Below are 18,786 nucleotides of genomic sequence, written 5' to 3'. Positions count from 1 at the left end.
AACCCAAAATCTTAAGATGTTACGTGAGGTCCCAAGATATGATTTATATTATTCTCTAACATTCAAAGCTAGACAATTGGATGACTTGTAATTTATGACAACCTAAACTTGAAAAGTTGATTAAACCCTAGAAAGAAGAAATGATTTTCAGGTAATCTTCACTTAATTAAGTCCTAAACAATCATACTTTGTCTAATAGGATCCATGAGACTTCTAAAAAATCTTAAAATTATTATTTTCGTTGTGTTTATGTGTTTTGGAAAACACAACATAAATGTGGATCTCACAACATAATATGAAAGATCAATGAAAATAGTTATACTATCAATCTACTAGAAACTATGGGTATTTTTAAAACCTTCATTGGTTTTGAAAATTATCCTTATCGTGATGATAAACCAACATATTTATATGTGGGTATTAACTAGAACACATGTTTTTCAGTAAGTAGATAAGACTAGCATGGAACATTTAGATGATTTGTTTTTGGACTAGTTGGACGAGGTAAAATTCAAGAAAAAATTTGGTGCTGTCAAACAGTTTCATAATGAAATTGACCATGATCGACCTTAGATTGATCAAAATCGACCATTCGACCATGATCGACCAATTGATCATGATTGACTAAAATCGATCATGCCCAAAAGATATAGATGATGTCAAAGATGTTGTTTATATTTTTAGTTAGTTTAGAATTTTCTTTTCAAATAGAGTTAAAAGTTTTATTTGGTTTAGTCTTTTTTAAAAGGTAATTATAAGCTTTTATTTAAACAACCTAAGATTATTATTATTATTATTAACATTATAGCTTGAAAAACTCTAGTTATGACTTACTCTATACACGGTGTCAATACCGAACCAACATTCACCCTTTCATTATTAGTTATTACAAAGCAAAAAAAAAAAAAACAGCGACCTCATAAGGTTGCTTTAATTTAAGATTAAGAATATCACACACCACAATAAGCCTTTAAAGCACACTGATTAGGCTGAGCCTTAGGTGCCCAGTCCGAAAAAAACTTGAGGAATTCAAAATAATCAAATGGCTTGTAAAGCAAGGGATGATCTTCATCGATCAAGTCTTCAGGGGTTTTGGTTTTATAACCTGCTTTGAAAAACGAAAACAATCCAGCAGAGTACCTTGCCTCCCTTCCACTCATCCTTACGCGGTGATACGGCGGGTGCAATCGACCATTCGTCCATGCCTGCAGAAATCAATTCCAATAATAAACGGAAGTGCTTATGTTTTCTACGTCCGTATATTTTGAATTTACTTAAACTAGAATTTAAACTTCAAATCTTGAGCAAATATATTATCAAATAAACTTATGGAATGCAGAAAGAACAGTGACTTACTCTAAAGGATTCCCCAATCAAGATGACAAAAGAGTGATCATGTGAGAGTTCCACACCAATCCACTCACCATGTTTGGTTTGTACCTCCAGCCCATCAACTTGATTTTGATACAATATAGTAATTAAGTTCTTATCTGTGTGGGGCTTTGAGGTATACGTTGGTTCAGTAATTTGAGGCACTTGATATTTCATTACTCTAAGAACACAAGTAGTCGAGCTCATGTGTTCATCCAAGTAATTTCCAAGACTCAAGCTCTCCAAAATCATCCTCCTTATGAGTTTCTCAAATTCTGATACTTTTGTTGAAAAATAGTTTATATTTTCTCTGCAGAAAACAGAAGGAAGATTGTGGATTAATTACAAGACAAGTTGGGATATATAGCAATACTTTTTTCGAGTGATTTATGATCACTCAACCTAACCGATATGCTGTTGGATCAAGTTCTGTTTCACCTTCGTTAGCCCATATGAAAATAATAATGATTGAATTGCATATTATTGCAGTTTGAGCTCCAAAAGTTGAAAAGAATGTTCTCACGTACCTAAAATCTGGGTTTCCATGTGGCCACAAGACATTGGTGAAGTTGTTGCAGTTTTCGAAGATGCTGGGATCCTCAATACCGAAGCTTTCATATTGCAGCGGAGGTGTTGATTTCCCAAAATAGCTATAAAAGGGTATTTCAGAAACATGTTGCCTTTTGGTCTGAAGGGGTAAGTCAAAGAGCTCTTTCACTTCACCAAGAAATGAATTCTCGACATTTAGAGGTATTTTTTCAAACAAAGCCTTGAAGCAACCATGCTCTGAAATTGCCTTCCAAACTTGAGATTTCACCAAGTCCCACTCTGAAGTTCCTGGCTTTAGATCTGACTTGCAGAAATCTATTGAAGGAAGCTGAAAAGGAGTTTCCTGGCTCATATTTAGGATACTAGGTTTTTAATTTGTTGAAAAAATGAGGAACAGAAATCTCAATTCAGGTGTATTTAAATGTAAATAATTTGGATTAGGTTTTCTCTGTCGTAATATGAAAGTTTATTATACTATAAATTAAAAAACTTGGAGGTGGGAACAATGTTCATGTAACAGTCAGCCATCTAAGTTTTTTTTTTTTTTCATTGGTTTCTTCAAACTTTTATATCACGTCATGTTTTTTTATTTGCATCTTTGTTGTATTGGATGCTTCAAACTTATTTTTTTTCATTTGTATCATTTGTTTTATTTGTCCTTTTGCTTCCTATTTAACAACTATTTTACAAAATTTATCCTCAATAAACTATGGAACGTTATTTTAATTCATGAACATGTGAGGGCAATGAGTTTTGACTAAAATATTTATAAGAAAAAAACAGGAAAAAACAACATTAAAAAAAAAACACAATTTATTGTGGGTTACAATAGTTACTACAATGTTTTCTTTGTTTTCTTTTTTGTCACTTGACTTCTTTTATTTTCAATTTAATTATTTCACATTAAGTTAACTTGAGATTGAATTTGATTTTTTATTTTGATTAGTTTTATATAGGCTCTTATGATGTTAAAAATAGATTTTGACATTAAATTAATGTTCAATTGGGCAAAATAAAATTTAATTTTATTGATTCAAATCAATTAAAACTTTAGAGACCCGATTTTAAACTTAAACAAATATTTAACAATTTTTTTCTAAGAACTTGTATCTTCATCTTAACTTCCTAACTCAATTTTTTATTAAAATCAATAAATGTTTTATCATTTATTAGTATATATAATTCTTAATTTATTTTATTGAATTTATAATTCACAGTTAATTTTCTTCTTGATGACCAAAAACCATTAACAATTGCCTGCACCCTTTTTGGCATTGAAAAAGAAAATGAAGCTTTATACTGGGAGTCAAGTAGTTTAGATGTAATTAATAATTTGGATTAGGTTTTCTTTTTCGTAATATGCAAACCTTTACTGTAATTTTGTCCATATTAATTTTCTAAATGAAAAATCATATCTGCATAAGGAAATTAATTGAAATTAATTCTATCAAAAAAGAAATTTTTTAAATCAAAATTAATTAAAAAAAACAATTTCTTAAATTATATATTATGATGCTTCGAAGAGATGCGGATATGAGGAAAGGTTAAAAATATATGGCTATATTATTATATATTATTCAAAATATATATTATTCAAAATAACTGCTTCTACTTAGCCAAGATATTTTACACCAACATTATGGATTCTAACCATGGCTATATTATTTCTTGTTTGGATGACATTATTGATCAATTGAAGTATCCGCTTGCTAACTTCATTATCCTGATCCCAAATCAGTTCAATATATAGATTGCCGAGGAATTTTGTTGAAGATATCATCCATAATTTTTCTAAACATTAAAGAAAATAATGCAAAATAAAAATTAATTTTTAATAAATTATAAGAACCAAGTGGTGACTTTACCCTAGTGTGTGTGTGTTGATTGACTGAAATTAAAAAATGCAAATGAAATATTATTGATAAAAAAAGGCAAACCAGACACCAATTGGTTCCCCCAAAGGGAGAGAAGTATATGTACTTTAAGTATATGACCTAGAAGAACCTGATAATCCACCATCTGAAAGAAAATAAAAAAAAGACGAAAAATGATTTTTCTAGCCCAAAATGAAGTTCCCAAGATCAAACTCGTCTTTTTTGGTCAAAATCATCATTTTTTGGTCCAACTAAGGTTGTTGAGGTCAAACCCGTCATTTCTTGGTTAAAACTGACTTTCCATCAAAATTGGCCAAAACCATAATTTTCCGGTCAAAATCGAATTTACCTTGTGAAAATTGGTAAAACAAAATGATTTCCTAGGGTCAAATTCATAATTTGACAGTCAAAACATTTTTTGGTGGTCAAAACATTTTTCTGGAGCTATAATTGATTTTCAGCGGCCAAAATGGGTCATTTTAATACTGATTTTATTTTCTATCTAATGCTTTATAAAAAAAAAGAAAAAATAAAAAATAAAAAAGGAAAGTGGGCTTGCATTAGGAGGTGCACTGGCTATAAAAACCAGTGCACACTTGTGTCAAAGGAAGGGGGAACGGTTCTTGTCGCACGTGTGCGGCGTCGCGGCGAAAACATTCACCCTTAAAATTTGGTATTAATGTGGCAAATGTGGGGAGACAAGAAATTCTTATCTTTTATTAGTGGAAAAATGGAATGAGAGTCGCCACCTAGTATTTTGGTCACTAGGAACCCTAACTGGTCTCAGAGATCGGGTACGGGGACTGGTTGCGTAAAGGGAAGGTATTAGCACCCCAAATACGTCCTACCTAAGGTAGGCTGCATTGTTTTATTGTCTGATAAAATCTAAGGTCTTGTCATGTTTTCTAGTTGTTGGTCCGTCTATATTTTAAGAAAAGTCCTCCTCGGTAAGGAGGTCCTTGTCTTATCGGGTAAAACCTAACTGTTCTAACGTCAATAAAAGAATTTTATATCCGGAATACGTCTTACGTATAAGGTCATAACCCCAGATATTAAAAGAAAAAACAAAATAATTTTTATGGAATTTTTAAAATATTGGTCAGTTCTCGTGACTTTAATAAACTGGTTATTAAAGCCAAAATGCATGCTAAAACCTTTTTTTTTTTATGAAGATAAAATATGATTTTTTTTAATTTGTTTTTAGAGAGACTTGGCCATATGCATAAAAATATTTTTTTGTTTTTTTCAATATTTTGGCGAAAACCAGGTATTTCAATACCGGATTTGCATCTTTACAGTATAAAAATACAAAGAAATATTGATCAAAATGAAGTAAAACATTTGCGGAAAATCACAAATTTTTTTGAAATAATTTTTGAAATTTTTTTTCGAGCTGGGCCCAGCCCGGCCCATGTGGCTGAGCTGGACCCAGCAGGCCTAGCCGGGTCGCTGGCCCAAACCAGTGACCCGGCTGGGCAAGAAATCACGCATGCAATCCCCTTTTTACTGTTCAAGTGAATTATAATTCACTTGAACAGTAAACAACAACAATGAAAACAAAACTGTATGCTGTAATCAAAATGCAAAGTAAGAGAAGCTTACCTGGTAACTGAGACCAACGGAACTGACGGTGCTAAAACTTTGGCTCACGATCAGTAGTAACTGGTTCTGATGAAGACGATGACAGCACTGGTTTGGTCTCTACGATTTCCTATGCTTACATTCTTTCCTTCTGCTCGTTTCTGTCTCCCTCTCGTGCTGCTTCCCCTCTCCCTCTGTTTTTTTCTTTTTCTCTTCTCCACCCACGTTCACTCTCTCTGTTTCTCTCCTTTCTTTCTCTTCTTCCCCTTTTTCCTGCTGTCTCGTTGCTTTCCTCCTCTGTTTCTCTGGTGCAGCTGGAGGTGAAGCTGTTGCTTGGGGACGAAGACGATGGTGACGTTGATAGGTCGAAGCTCTCTCTTCTTCAGTTCTTCCTCTATTCTTCCCTCTCTCTGTTTTTTTGTTTTCTGTGTATTTTTAAATCTTTTTCCCTCCCTCTGTTTTCCTTATGCTTTCTCCATTTCTCCACTTCCCCCCCGGGGTCCTCTCTGCTCGGTCTCTCCTCTGGCTTTTATAGCCAGAGGATGCATGCGTTATTGCGTGAAAATAGTAACGGCCGGCGTGCATTAGCTGTGAAACGCTCCCCATAACTGAAGCAATCTGCGGCTTTTGTTGCTGAATCAAATCCTCTGTCTGTTGAAACGGCTCCTTAAGAAGAGAATGAATAGTGCCTATGAAACGGCACCGTTTTCTTACTCAAAATGTATATTTTCGATTTGGTCATTGGAGTTTTGTATTTTTTGTAATCAAGCCCCCCGGATAAATTATAATTAGACCCCTTGATTTTAGCGCCTTTTCCGATTTAGTCCTTGGTTTTGGATTGTTTCAATTAAGTCCTTAATTGGCCATCAAACTTCAATAATTATGCAATTAAGCCCCTGATTTGACCAAATCAACTCTTCAAAATTATAATTGGACCTCATAACTTTAATTTCTTCCAATAAAAGCCTAAATTGACTTAAAAAATCAATGTTTTTGCAATTAAACCCTCCATAAATTCAATTAAACCTTGGATAAAATTTAATTGAGTCCATAAACATCTGATTTTGAACTTTTCTTCCTCAAATTAAATTTTTCTTATCAACAGGGTTCTTACTGTCAAATTTCAATTCTTGTATTTCTGAACCTCCTCAACCAATTCCTAGCCATTTTATGGTAGTTCCAGCATCCTTTTCTCACTCCTATTTTTTTATCCCTTCCGAATATATATTTTTTTATGTGTATTTTTTTTGTATTTTTTTCATTTTTTGTGGGGAACCCAAAAATGGGTAACAACAGTTCTAATGACAAAAATAAAACTATAATTAGAGAAAATAAAGGGCCTAAAAAAATCCAAATAAAGAGGACCAAGTTGGAGGAAAAAATTATGATAAATTGAAATTGAAGGATGAAATTAAAAATAAATAAGACTTCGAAAAAAAGACCAATATTAAAAATTAAAAATCAGAAAAATAAGAACAAAATTTGAAATATTAACAACAAAAAGGATCAAGTTATAATTTTTTAGGGAGGAGAAAGAAAAAAAAAGCCCCACTAGTAAAAAATCGTCCTACCACAGCCTATATGCGTGACTCTAACAGGAAGAGAACACGACGATGCTTCTAACAACACAATAGAAAATCATTTCTAGTCATTGGGAGGTGCTGCACGCCCCACTCAAAGTTCACGGGTGCCTCCGAAGCATTGACGCTTGCTCTTCACCCACCAACACCTTTTTCTATTGAAATAATATTTAATCTATGCAAAAAGATCAAATTGTCCTTCATGAAACTATTAATAAAAAAAAGATTGTAGTGAAAAGATTAAAAGACCCTTGAATGCATGTTTTCTTTTTTTTATTTCAAGGGTAAAGTTGTCATTTTATTATTTTAAAAAGTGAAAAGATATAAATACCATTGTTTATCAATTTTAAAATTTTTTACTTTGAGAGGAATTGAATCATTTTACTATTCTTAAAAGAAAAAAAAATATATACATATATTCCTGGTAGATTCTTTAATTACTAATGGATTCTAAGAAAAAACATTAATACTCCCAGCAGTAAGACATTTCATTATTTATATTTTTAAGGGAAAAGACATCATTTTTTTGTTAAGGTGAACTACACAAATGATTATGTATTTACAATTTGTTCCATTAAACTATTTTAATAAACAATGTAAATAAATTTGTGTTTTTCCTTATTTGATTAGCTTTTGTTAACATATTATAATAGATGCTTGTACATTCATCCTCACATTGCTCGAGTTGGATTATTCTTTTTTTAAGCTTAAAAAACATGTTAAGAGTATGTAGATTTTTTTAATAATATTATTAAATTCAATCAAACAGTTTGATCTTAAAACCTACCAACTTGGCTCGTTTCCTAACTCGTATTTTGAATTAAATTATGTGGGAGCTGACCTAAAGTGAATCATTCAATTTAATGGGTCAAAATATAACTTTGATGATCAGTAAAAACATGATATAAACTTTTAAAAAAAAATTTTAAGATGACAATTTTTTTTAATATTGATACGATGCCAGATTGGATCAACCTCGGTTATTCTTTGACCTGGGTCATGGACTTCAACGAGTTTAATAACTTTTTTATTTATATATTATTTTTATTTAATTTTATTATAAAATTAAATGCTTGCAAAATCGAGTATCAACCCTAAAAAAAACATTTATTTGAGATCATAATAACCCTATAAAAAGTAGAAAAAAATAAACCACAAATTATATTTCCCAACCAATCCAATATTGCAGAAGAGTGAAATAAAAAAAAACAATTAGAAAAATTCAAGGATCAAAAACTAAAAAAATAGCATATCAGGTTTAATGGGTAAACCCGCTAAACCCATGAATCAGGTAATCCAGGTCAACATGTAAAACCCACAAACCGGGCAATGGACTCCATTGAAATTAATAATTTGTTTTTTTCTGAAACTATTATCTATTTAACTATATGATAAAAAATAGACAATTGAAAAATCGAGTGTCAAACCAATACTAAGATTTTTTTTAAGACTACGATAACCTCATAGAAAGCAAAATGAAACACATTATGAAGATCAATACTCAATCAGCCCAATATCAAAGGATGAAATTAAAAAAATGAATAAAGAAAAAAAAGTTAAACTCGCCACATCCGTGAACAAGACCATGGACTTTCTAAAATTTAATAACATGTTTTTCTTTTAAAACTATTTTTTTAACTATATGATAAAAAAAATACACAATCACATAATCGAGTTCAATTGAAAAAAAAACAAAGAAAGAAAGAAAGGTACCCCGTTAAACCTGTGATCAACCAGGGTTAACTCGTCAAACTCGCAAACTAGGTCATTGACTACACGAAGTTTAATAACCTAGTTTTTTTCGAAATCATTTTTTATTTAACTTTTTTTTTAAAAAATAGACCATACTATAATGCTATGATATTTTTATGATACCACAATAACCATATAAAAGACAAATTAAAATAAATTATCAACTCTAAATCCCATTAACCCATCATATAAGGACTTAATAAAAAAAAATCAATAACCAAAGCAAAAAAAAAAAAAATCCACAGTGGATTGCTATTGAATCCACAATGCTAATGAGTGTGGGGAAACATTATTTTCCCCACGTTTTTTAAGGGGCGTTTGAAAGTGTGGTAGCGGTTTGATTTTCAAAGTGTTTTTTGCTTGAAAATACATCAAAATAATATTTTTTAAAAATTATTTTTAACATCAACACTTCAAAATAATTCAAAAACATAAAAAAATAAAATTAATTTTAAGTAAAAAAATTTGATTTTTTGAAAAATGCGGTTTTTACCGCATTCCCAAACAGTCATTTAGCTTTATACTTTAATTAGAAATAAGGGTACCCTGCTAAAACAACAAATCAGGGCAACTGGGGTTACCTCGTCAATCTCGCAAACCAGGTTATTGATTCCATAAAATTTAATAACCTAGTTTTTTTTAAATCATTTTTTATTTAACTAAACGTTTTTAAAAATAGATCATACTGTGATGATGAAATATTTTTTTGATACCAACCCGATGCTGAGATATTTTTTTAATACCTCGATAACCATATAAAAGACAAATTAAAATAAATTATATAAATTCCCTTAAACACATCATATAAGGACTAAATTAAAAAAGAAAAATTCAATAACCATAGGAAAAAAAAAGTCAAAATGAAAGAAAAATTGATTACTATTGTAATTTTGAGCAAGTGTGTTTGGTATTGTGGTAGCTGTTGTGGCTGTGGTTTGAAAAAAATTGTTTTTATAAAAGTATTTTTGGTTGAAGTTGGTTTGATATTTATATATGTTTGGTTAAAACTGTGGTTGAAATTGAGGTTGAACAAAAAGTAGTTTAATGTGTTTCGTTAAGAATGCTTTTCAAATTGAGGTTAAAACTTAATTTAAAAAAAATATTAATATTGATGGTTTTTAATTTAAATATTATAGATTTAACTGCTGCTATTACATCATGAAATGAATAATACTTAATATAAAATATTTTTTATTATTTTATTAAACTATTTACCATTCCATCACGTATGAAATACATCTGACAAGGACTACAGTTTTATTAGTTTTGTAAGCGCGCAACAACATCAGGTAAAATATCATCAGGAATAAAATTGGGGTTGTGATCAAATTTTACAAATGTTACATCATTAAGCGATCTTCTTCTAATTTATATAATGTCATTGAATAATGTGAAATACTAGTTTTTCGAATAAAACATAATTAAAAATAAAATTTAATTTTTATTTTATTTTACTAGGTCAGACACGGTTCAATGTATTTAACTTTGGACTGGACCTGATCCAGCTGGCACAGTAGAGACAGTCTCAACTGTTCACGTAAACAGTTGAGACACTCTCCATGCAGAAGAGAAGGATAAGCAGATAAAAATTGCTTCTTATAAACTGAGGTTTGATCTCAGTTTTTAAGTAGGATCCATGTTAAAAAAATATGATTAGTATTAACCAAACATTTTAATTTAGTGTTTGCTTCCTACTGCTGCCGCAACCACAGTATGAAATGAGCATTTAATAGGAGCGGCGAATTAGCGTTTTCTCACCTCACTCCTTTAAGCTTTATATATATATATATATATATATATAATTTAATAATATTTAATATTTAATACTTAATGGTTAGGTCGGTCTACCCAATCTAGACAAGGGGGCAACCAAATAATGGTGAGGCGTTGTCCTTTTACGAGATTGACTATTAGCAATCCAGGTTTTGCTAGACAGGCAAGTAATGGAGAGCAACCCCTCACATCATTCCATCATAATAATTTTTTTTTTTTAAAAAAACCCAATTAAGGTAATTTGATATCTTTTGTCGTATCTAATTGTCTGGAAAGGAAAAACTAGAATCAAATGTTGGACGGTTAATCAGTTACTATTATCCTCGTAATCACATTTGATGATGTCCCAATTAAATAACAAATATAAGATACTATCATGATTACGATGTATATTTAACAAATAAAGTATGTAACAGCTAGAAGTGTTTTATTTGAAAATATATTAAAATAATTTATTTTTAATATTAATAAATTAAAACAATTAAAAAGTTAATTTTAAATAAAATAAATCAATTTTTTTTATGAACACACGGCTAATCATCACATTGGCAAACAAATTCTTAAAACTATAGATGGGTAATTATTGAGACATTGGAAGGAGATATATTTTCTTTCAGTATCAAACACACTCCTTAGTACAAATACCTCGTGTCTCCTTATACGAGGTTCCATCCATTTATCAACGACATTTTGAAACCAACATTGAAAAAAATATTATTTTTAACATATCAAATCAATATGAAGATATACAATGCATATGTAAGGCCATTAAAAAAAAAACTATTTAATCTTAATTGATAAACAAATTAATCTGAAAATAACATTTATTATATAAAAAAAATGATATTTTAATTGTTGCTTTTGAGGGGTCAAAATCTGGTCCTGAGATTAAAAAAGAAATGGTCCTTGAATCATAGTGCAAAAAATATATTTAATCTTAATTCATCAACAAATTAATCTCAAAATATCATTTATTATAAAGAATTATATTTTAATTGTTGCATTCGAGGGGTCAAAATCAAGAAAGAAATGGTCCTTAATTCATAGTGATAATGCGACTTTATCTTTATAAAATAAACGGGTTATTATTGAGATATTGAAATTAAGGAGAGATTTTATTATTTTTCCAATATTATATGAACTTCTAGTTAGATGCAAAGGTGTCGATACTATCTCGAAGTTATTTCAAATCTTTTCTCCATGTATATAAAAATACTTGACACCTAATTATTTTTCTGTTCAATTTGAATTTTAATTATAACTAGCCATGTGATCGCGTGGGTAGCTGCAAGACACGCAATAGCATTGGAACGAGGCAAAAGGAAAAATAAATCCTTAAAGGCAGAAAAAATTAATATTCTTAAGACGGTAATAGGAATTGATGATGTTTCAGAAATTCAAGTACCCTAAAAATTTCAAGGTTTTTGGATTAAAGATTCGGTTAATTAATTAATTCTAGAAATCTCATTCATTCTCCCTAAATAAAATAGTTGATAACTTATATTTGATGCTTTGTAGGCTAAGATGACTTGTGACTAATACTTGCAAAAGGTATCATTTGGTGAAGGTGAGGACTCTCTGATACTTAAATAAGTATCTTTTTAAAAAGACAATAATATTCTAGAGATAGATACTTTGAAAATATATATGGAATAGAGAATGAAGATTATGTACCTTTGTTCTGAAAGTCTCATGGTGTATTTATAGCCCATGAGTCTTGTCCTTTTGTAAATAGAAGAGTATGAAGTATAATTTTACCCTAATGGTATTTAATAAGAGATAAATATCACTTACATTTGTATTAATGTTTGATGGAAATATAGTGGGCCTCTAGAGGACTTTTATATACCTAAAAAGTGTAGGGAAATTAGAGTCCAAGACGTCAAATGTAACTGAGGTCATGGAGGTTGAGCTCTTTCTCTAGGCGAGATCCAAGGGAGATGGGTCATTCCTTTGGTGAGCTTAAAAGAGGCTAGATTTATCCCTTGGGTGAGTCCAAGAGAGGTTGGGTTATTTTTCTAGGCGTGTCCAAGGGAGGAGGGTCTGGTCATTCCCTTGGGCGTATCCATAGAGGATGATCATTCTTTTAGCATGCCCAGGGCTTGGCACACTGCAGGCCCAGCATGTTCGGGGCTTAGCACACTATCAAGTCCAATCGTAGTTGGGCGCCTTCACTAAGGCATGGTTGTGTTATAGAAAACTTATACTCATAAATCTTCTTGATCTGATATTTTTTTAATAAAAATATACTGATAAAAACTTGGTTCATCAAGTAGAGATACATGAATTCATTATAACCAACATATGATCATAATTAAAAAAGAACACATAATTCTAAAAGAAAAGTGTAAACATAGACATATGTAAAACTCCATCAAAGTTGAGCCATGATAAGATCAACAAATAATAAAAGCATACAGTAGAGCATTTAGTAGGTGCTTTTGGTTCATGAATATTTTTTATATCATGATATTATATCGAGGAATAATAACATAGCATGAAAAGAAAAAGCAGGTGTTTTGGAGCCACTGGGAAAAAGACTAGAGTGGAAAATAATCTATAGTTTATGATTGGACTGACAACCCCGTTTGCTGGCTATTGCTAGCTATAAAAAGTATTGGATGCCAACTTGAGAGGTGTATTTCAACTGGTCAGGTCCTGAGTCTGTTCTCTAGAGGTCACCAGTTCGAGTTCCACAAACCTCAGAGTTACTGGAGGATTACATGGTCGTAAACTTTAGGGTCCGTGAGATTAGTCGAGGTACGTGCAGGCTGGTCCGGACACCCACATTAATAAAAAAAAAGATATTGGATGCCGCTACTGTTATAATACCAATGATCTTGCACACCTTTAATTGTGTAGTCGTCTTATTTAATAGAATGCCTTTGGCTTAAATAGCCATTACAATTTGGAATCAAAGAAAACAACCCACATCTTCATATCCCGAAGACTGTGGTAACAGAAACAGAAATAATGACTAAGTCATTATTTGACTTAATCAACTCTAACAAAAATGAATTGCTGGCTCCTGAAAGATAGGAGTTTATTCTTAAACAAAACACCAGGATTCTAACAGCTACCAGACACATCACTACAAGGCGGAAGGGAATAAAAGAGAGATTACCGAAGGAATAACCACTAATTTCTGAAGGAACTTATGTGGACTGGGTAGGACTGGAAAATTATGGGTTTTAGGTAGGCTTATTGATATTCATAATATTGATGTGTGCTTTCTTCTAGAAACAAAAATTAAGACTTGCACAGACTCTTTCATTTTTCATGTTTGGAACAATAACAATGTTAACTGGGCTTGTAATGAGGCTGAAGGAAGTAGAGGGGGTATGATTGCTCTTTGGGATGATACAAAATTTCAGGTTTCTTCTGTTGAATATGGTTATGGGTGGATTGGTCTGTACGGTCAGCATATGCAAAGTGGTTTTATCTGTGCTGTTGTTGGTGTTTATGCCCCTTGTTCTTTGTTAGAAAAATGGGATCTTTGGAAGAACTTGTGTGTCCTCAGACATGCCTTCCCTATTCCATGGTTGATGGTGGGAGATTTTAATGAGACTTTAAATTAGACTGATAGAAGCAATGGTTATCTTCATATCAGGGGCTTTTCAGCTTTTAGGAATTTTCTGGATTCTTGTCACCTTATTGAGTATCAACTGGTTGGAGGTTACTTCACTTGGTTCAGGAATTGCTTGATGAGCAAACTAGACCATGCTTTCTCAGATGAATCCTTTCTTCTTCAGTTCTCCAATGTAATGCTCCATCATTTACCTAGAGAAATGTCAGACCATTGCCCCTTGCTTGTGTCTGATTGCCTCCTAGAGAATGGTTATCTTCCTTTTAAATTTTTGGACTGTTGGCTTCAATTTCCTAACTTCAAAAACATTATTAGAGGCTTTTGGTTTGACGGGTGTACTGCACTCCCAGGACGCTTCGGATTTATTAAGAAGCTTAGCTTTGTAGCAGCTCAACTTCGGCGATGGAACAAAGATGATTTTGGTGATCAGGAGCACAAGCTTCAGGTTGTGATTTCCCAAATTGATGATCTAGAGAGAAAACAGGAGGCTGGTCCTCTATGTCCCTCAGATCACCTCAAGCTTGAATCTCTTATAAGGGATAAATGGACCTACAGTAATAGAGTTGAATGCAAGTGGAGGTAGAGATCTAGATAGTTGTCGTGCAAGCTAGGGGATCGTAATACTAGGTTTTTTCATTTGATAGCTAACTTCAGAAAAGCCAAATCTCAAATTATGATGATCAATCATAAGGGGGCTAAACTTCGATCTTTACCAGAAATCAAATCCGCTACTGTTGATTATTTTTACAATCTGTATAAAGCTCCAATTGGGAAGAAAGTAGAGATGGGTCCTGTAGCTTTTGATCAGGTCTCATATTCAAGGTTGATTTCCAAAAAGCTTTTGATTCAGTTCTATGGGATTACATTGATGGGATTACATTGATGAGGTGATGACTTACATGGGTTTTGGTGCTAAATGGAGAGGGTGGATTTCCTCCTGCTTGTTTACTAGTCAGTTTTCAGTCTTAGTTAATGACTCTCCTTCCCCAGAGTTCAAAGTGGGGCGAGGTATTAGGCAAGGTTGTCATAACCCAATTTTGGGTCACTCCCAATTTTTTTTTCCTTTTCTTCAAAAAAAAAAAAAAAAACTGCACGGTGCCGTTTTGAACGGCACTGTGCAGCTTCTTCTCCCCTGCAAATGCAGAGACAGGGGAGAAGGAGAGTTTTGAAAAATTTTCCCGCTATTCTTCCCCTCTCTCTCTCCACCCCACTTGCCCAAAAATCCCGCATGACCCATACCCACACCTACACAACCATACCCTGCAACTCCCACGCCACCATGCCCTGCACTTGGACAGGGTATGGTGAACCTCTCCCCCGGCTGCCTATAAATACTGGGGAGAGAACAGAACCATAGGGTGGGGGGACAATTTTTTTGAGAAAGAGAGGAACGAACCGGGGGGCAAAATTTTAGAGAAAGAGAGAAGGGTAGACGAACAGAGAGGGGAAGACAAGAAGAGGGAGGAAAATTTTTTTGGAGAGCAGAGGGAAGCAAGCTGCAGAAACAGGGAAGAAAAGGGGAGGAAAAAGAGGAAGAGGAGAACAGAAAGAGAAGGGAAAGGGAAACCAAACGTGGGATTGTTTTTGGAGATACAGAGGAGAGGGAAAGAGCAAGACAGAAGAGGGAAGAGAAGAGCCACCATTGCACCTCCACCAGCGCCTCCATCGTTCCTCCCAGCCACTACCAGCAGCCCCACCATCCCGCCACCATCAGCGCTGCCAATGCCAGCAGAACCAGAGAGGGAGAAGAGAAACAGGAAAGAACAGAGAGGGAAGAAAAAACAGAGATCGCGAGCTCTACACAGAGGAGGAGAAGAAAAGACAGTCGTGCCACCGCCTAGAATCATCGTCATTTCTCCTCCCAGCCGCTTCCCCGACCACCTTCCACCACCGCCAGACCAAGAACAACAAAGAACAGAATAAACACAGGAGAGGGGCAGAGAAAGCAGAAGGCAGCAGGAAGAAGAAGAAGCAGCCACTGGCAGCAACCACCGTCTGCCGTTGCTGCCACCACCGTCACCTCTCCACCGCCAGCTCATCTACCCAAAGTCTTCTGTTGCAGGTAACACCCTCCCCTCATCTCTGTTTCTTCGTTTCTTTGCTTGCATGCAGAACGTGCACTGTGCACGTTTCTGCAAGCAAGCAAAATAATTAACTGGTTACTGTGCAGGAGCACAGTAACCAGCTAATTATATTTCATGGGTTGGATCATCAGCCCAGTCCACGCGGCTGGGCTGAGTCCAGCCCACAGTATATGGGCCGGGTTAGGCCCAGCCCAGAATGGTTGGGCCAGGTCCAGCCCGGTTTTTTTTTAAAAAAAAATTCAAAAATATTTTTTGGAATCTTGCAATTTTCCCGTGTATTTTTTATGTCATTTTGATTAATATCAAGCAGTATTTTTATGTTGCTAAAAATACAACATTCGGTATTAAAATAGCCGATTTTCGTCAAAACATTAAAAAAAAAACATGTTTTTGTTTTCATGCATACGGCCAAATCTCTCAAAGCTAAAAAACTCATATTCTATTTTCATACAACAAAGAAAACTTCAAAAAAAAAATGTTTTGTCATGCATTTTGGCTTTAATAACCAGTTTATTAAAGTCACGAGAATTTGGCCAATATTTCAAAAAAATCCAAAAAAAATTATTTTGTTTCTTTCTATATCAAGGATTATGAATTTACACGTAAAGCGTATTCCTGATATTAAAACAATAGTTCTTTTATAGACATTAGAACGGTTAGGTCTTACCCCATAAGATAAGAACCTCCTTATTGAGGAGGGCTTTTCTTGAATCTTAGACAGACAGGACCAACAATTAGAAAACGCTACCAAACCTTAGATTTTGATCAGACAAATAAAACAATGCAGCTTACCTTAGGTAGGGCGTATTTGGGGTGCTAATACCTTCCCTTTACGCAACCAGTCTCCGTACCCGATCTCTAAGACCAGTTAGGGTTCCTAGTGACCAAAATACTAGGTGGCGACTCCCATTTCATTTTACACTGATAAGAGACAAGAATTCCTTGTCTCCCCATATTTTCCAGATACACACACACATTGAGTGTAGAGGACGATCGCCGCGACGCAGCACACGTGCGACAAAGGTGATCCCCTATCTCCTTTTCTTTTTAATATTGCTGTTGAAGGTCTATCTGTTCTCTTTCAACGTGCGGTAACCTCAAACATCTTTCGGGGTATTGATTTTGGCTCTAATAACTTCTTAAGTCACCTACAATATGCAGATGACACACTTGTCTTTATGCCAGCTAGTTTGCATGCCCTCCAGTCAGTTAAAAGAGTCTAAAGGTGGTTTGCTCTATGCTAAGGCTTGCACATTAATTTTTTTAAGAGTTCTCTTATAGGAATCAATGTTGATTACTCTTGCTTGGATGAGTTTGCAAAATCAGTTTTCTGCAGGCATGATTCTCTTCCATGTAACTACCTGGGGATGCCTTTAGGGTCTAATCCTAGAAGGATTTCAACATGGAAACCCGTCATTGATAAGTTTTGAAAGAAACTAACTTCGTGGAAAGGGAGAGTGTTGAGCATGACCGGTCGCATTTGCCTTATCAAAAGTGTGTTGAACTCCTTTCCTTTGTACTTCATGTCCATCTTCCTTATGCCAAAAGGTGTGTGTCGCTTACTTACTTCCATCCAACGCAAGTTCTTATGTTCGGGAACTGTCAAAATGAGAAAAATTTGCAAAGTTCAATGGAGTATGGTTGTTAGGGATAAGGATAGGGGTGGCCTTGGGATTGGGTCATTAATAGCCAAGAATAAAGCAATGCTTTTCAAGTGGATTTGAAGGCTCTTTCTTCCTGCTAATGAGCTATGGAAGAAGATGGTATTCAACAAATTCAAGCCGGTGTTTGAAAATGGTTTCCCTATGTTTAGTAGAAGATTGTCTTGTATCTGGAGGGACATCTCATCCCTTATGACTTCAACAGACTTTGTCTCTTCAGCTTTAGCCAATAATTACAGATTTGTAGTGGGAAATGGCTCTCTAACTCGGTTTTGGTCTGATGTTTGGTTTAATAGCTCTCCATTGAAAGTCATTTACCCACGACTCTATATTCTTTCCACTAAACTGAATGCCACAATTGCTGATTTGGGAAATTGGGAGCAAGGGGAATGGAAGTGGGAGTTAGCTTGGAGGAGACAATTGTCTCTTTGAAACTGAGCAAGTTGTCTACCTTCTCTCATCTCTAGAAAGCTTTCGGCTAAAGGCAACAACTTCATATAAGAAAGTTTGGTCCTCTTCAACAGATGAAGGTTATACAGTTAAAACTTGTTCTTTACTTATTGACAGAATTGTGAATCTAGGGCTTAGAACTTTTAATGCTTCGATATGGTAAAAAGGGGTCCCTCCTAAGGTTCAATCTTTTCTTTGGCTAGTTGTTCAGAATAGATTATGCACTAAGGATTTCTTACTTTGCCGTAATATAACCCCAGTTGATCAAGCCTTTTGTATCTTTTGTGAAAATGAGATTGAGACTTCAAATCATCTTCTCCTCCATTGTAGACCAGTGTGGAAATTATGGATGAAATTCTTGGATTGGTGGGGTATTAGTGGTTGCCTTCCCTGCTGTGTGGATGATCTTTTACATCAGTGGCCTAACCTAGTATTTGGAAAATTCCAGCGTAAGGCTTGGTCTATGCTTTCTTGCTGTGTTAGCTGGAGTATATGGCTTATGAGGAACAAGGTAATCTTCAATGA

The 18,786-nt window shown here is 33.9% G+C and overlaps 1 protein-coding gene and 1 long non-coding RNA gene across 2 annotated transcripts in view; one reads left to right on the top strand and one right to left on the bottom strand.

Annotated features, from left to right (window-relative positions):
• Positions 1 to 851: 851 nt before the first annotated feature.
• LOC7486627 (probable 2-oxoglutarate-dependent dioxygenase AOP1) lies at positions 852 to 2,395 on the bottom strand. Its single transcript, XM_024581505.2, has 3 exons — positions 1,899 to 2,395; positions 1,357 to 1,681; positions 852 to 1,205 (listed from the first exon to the last, which is right to left on the bottom strand). Exons 1-3 carry the CDS (start codon positions 2,270 to 2,272, stop codon positions 951 to 953), a joined length of 954 nt encoding a protein of 317 aa, XP_024437273.1. The 5' UTR covers positions 2,273 to 2,395; the 3' UTR covers positions 852 to 950.
• The window catches only part of LOC127905243 (uncharacterized), a 34,607-nt gene continuing 17,804 nt past the window's right edge, over positions 1,984 to 18,786 (top strand). Inside the window, exon 1 of the long non-coding RNA XR_008059101.1 lies at positions 1,984 to 2,121. This is a non-coding gene — a long non-coding RNA (uncharacterized LOC127905243). The remainder of the gene's footprint in view (positions 2,122 to 18,786) is intronic.

The sequence above is a fragment of the Populus trichocarpa genome, chromosome 1 (assembly GCF_000002775.5).
Source record: "Populus trichocarpa isolate Nisqually-1 chromosome 1, P.trichocarpa_v4.1, whole genome shotgun sequence".
Classification (NCBI taxonomy): Eukaryota; Viridiplantae; Streptophyta; class Magnoliopsida; order Malpighiales; family Salicaceae; genus Populus; species Populus trichocarpa.
The sequence above is the reverse complement of the archived record's forward strand: the minus strand, read 5'-3'. Positions and strand labels throughout refer to the sequence as shown.

What these genes read in the sequence shown, in the direction of transcription:
- LOC7486627 (XM_024581505.2), bottom strand. Translation starts at nt 2,272, where the DNA reads ATGAGCCAGGAAACTCCTTTTCAGCTTCCTTCAATAGATTTCTGCAAG. An exon ending in CATGGAAACCCAGATTTTAG is followed by an intron (nt 1,682 to 1,898) that starts GTACGTGAGAAC and finishes TGTTTTCTGCAG; the next exon opens with AGAAAATATAAACTATTTTT. An exon ending in TGATTGGGGAATCCTTTAGA is followed by an intron (nt 1,206 to 1,356) that starts GTAAGTCACTGT and finishes TGATTTCTGCAG; the next exon opens with GCATGGACGAATGGTCGATT.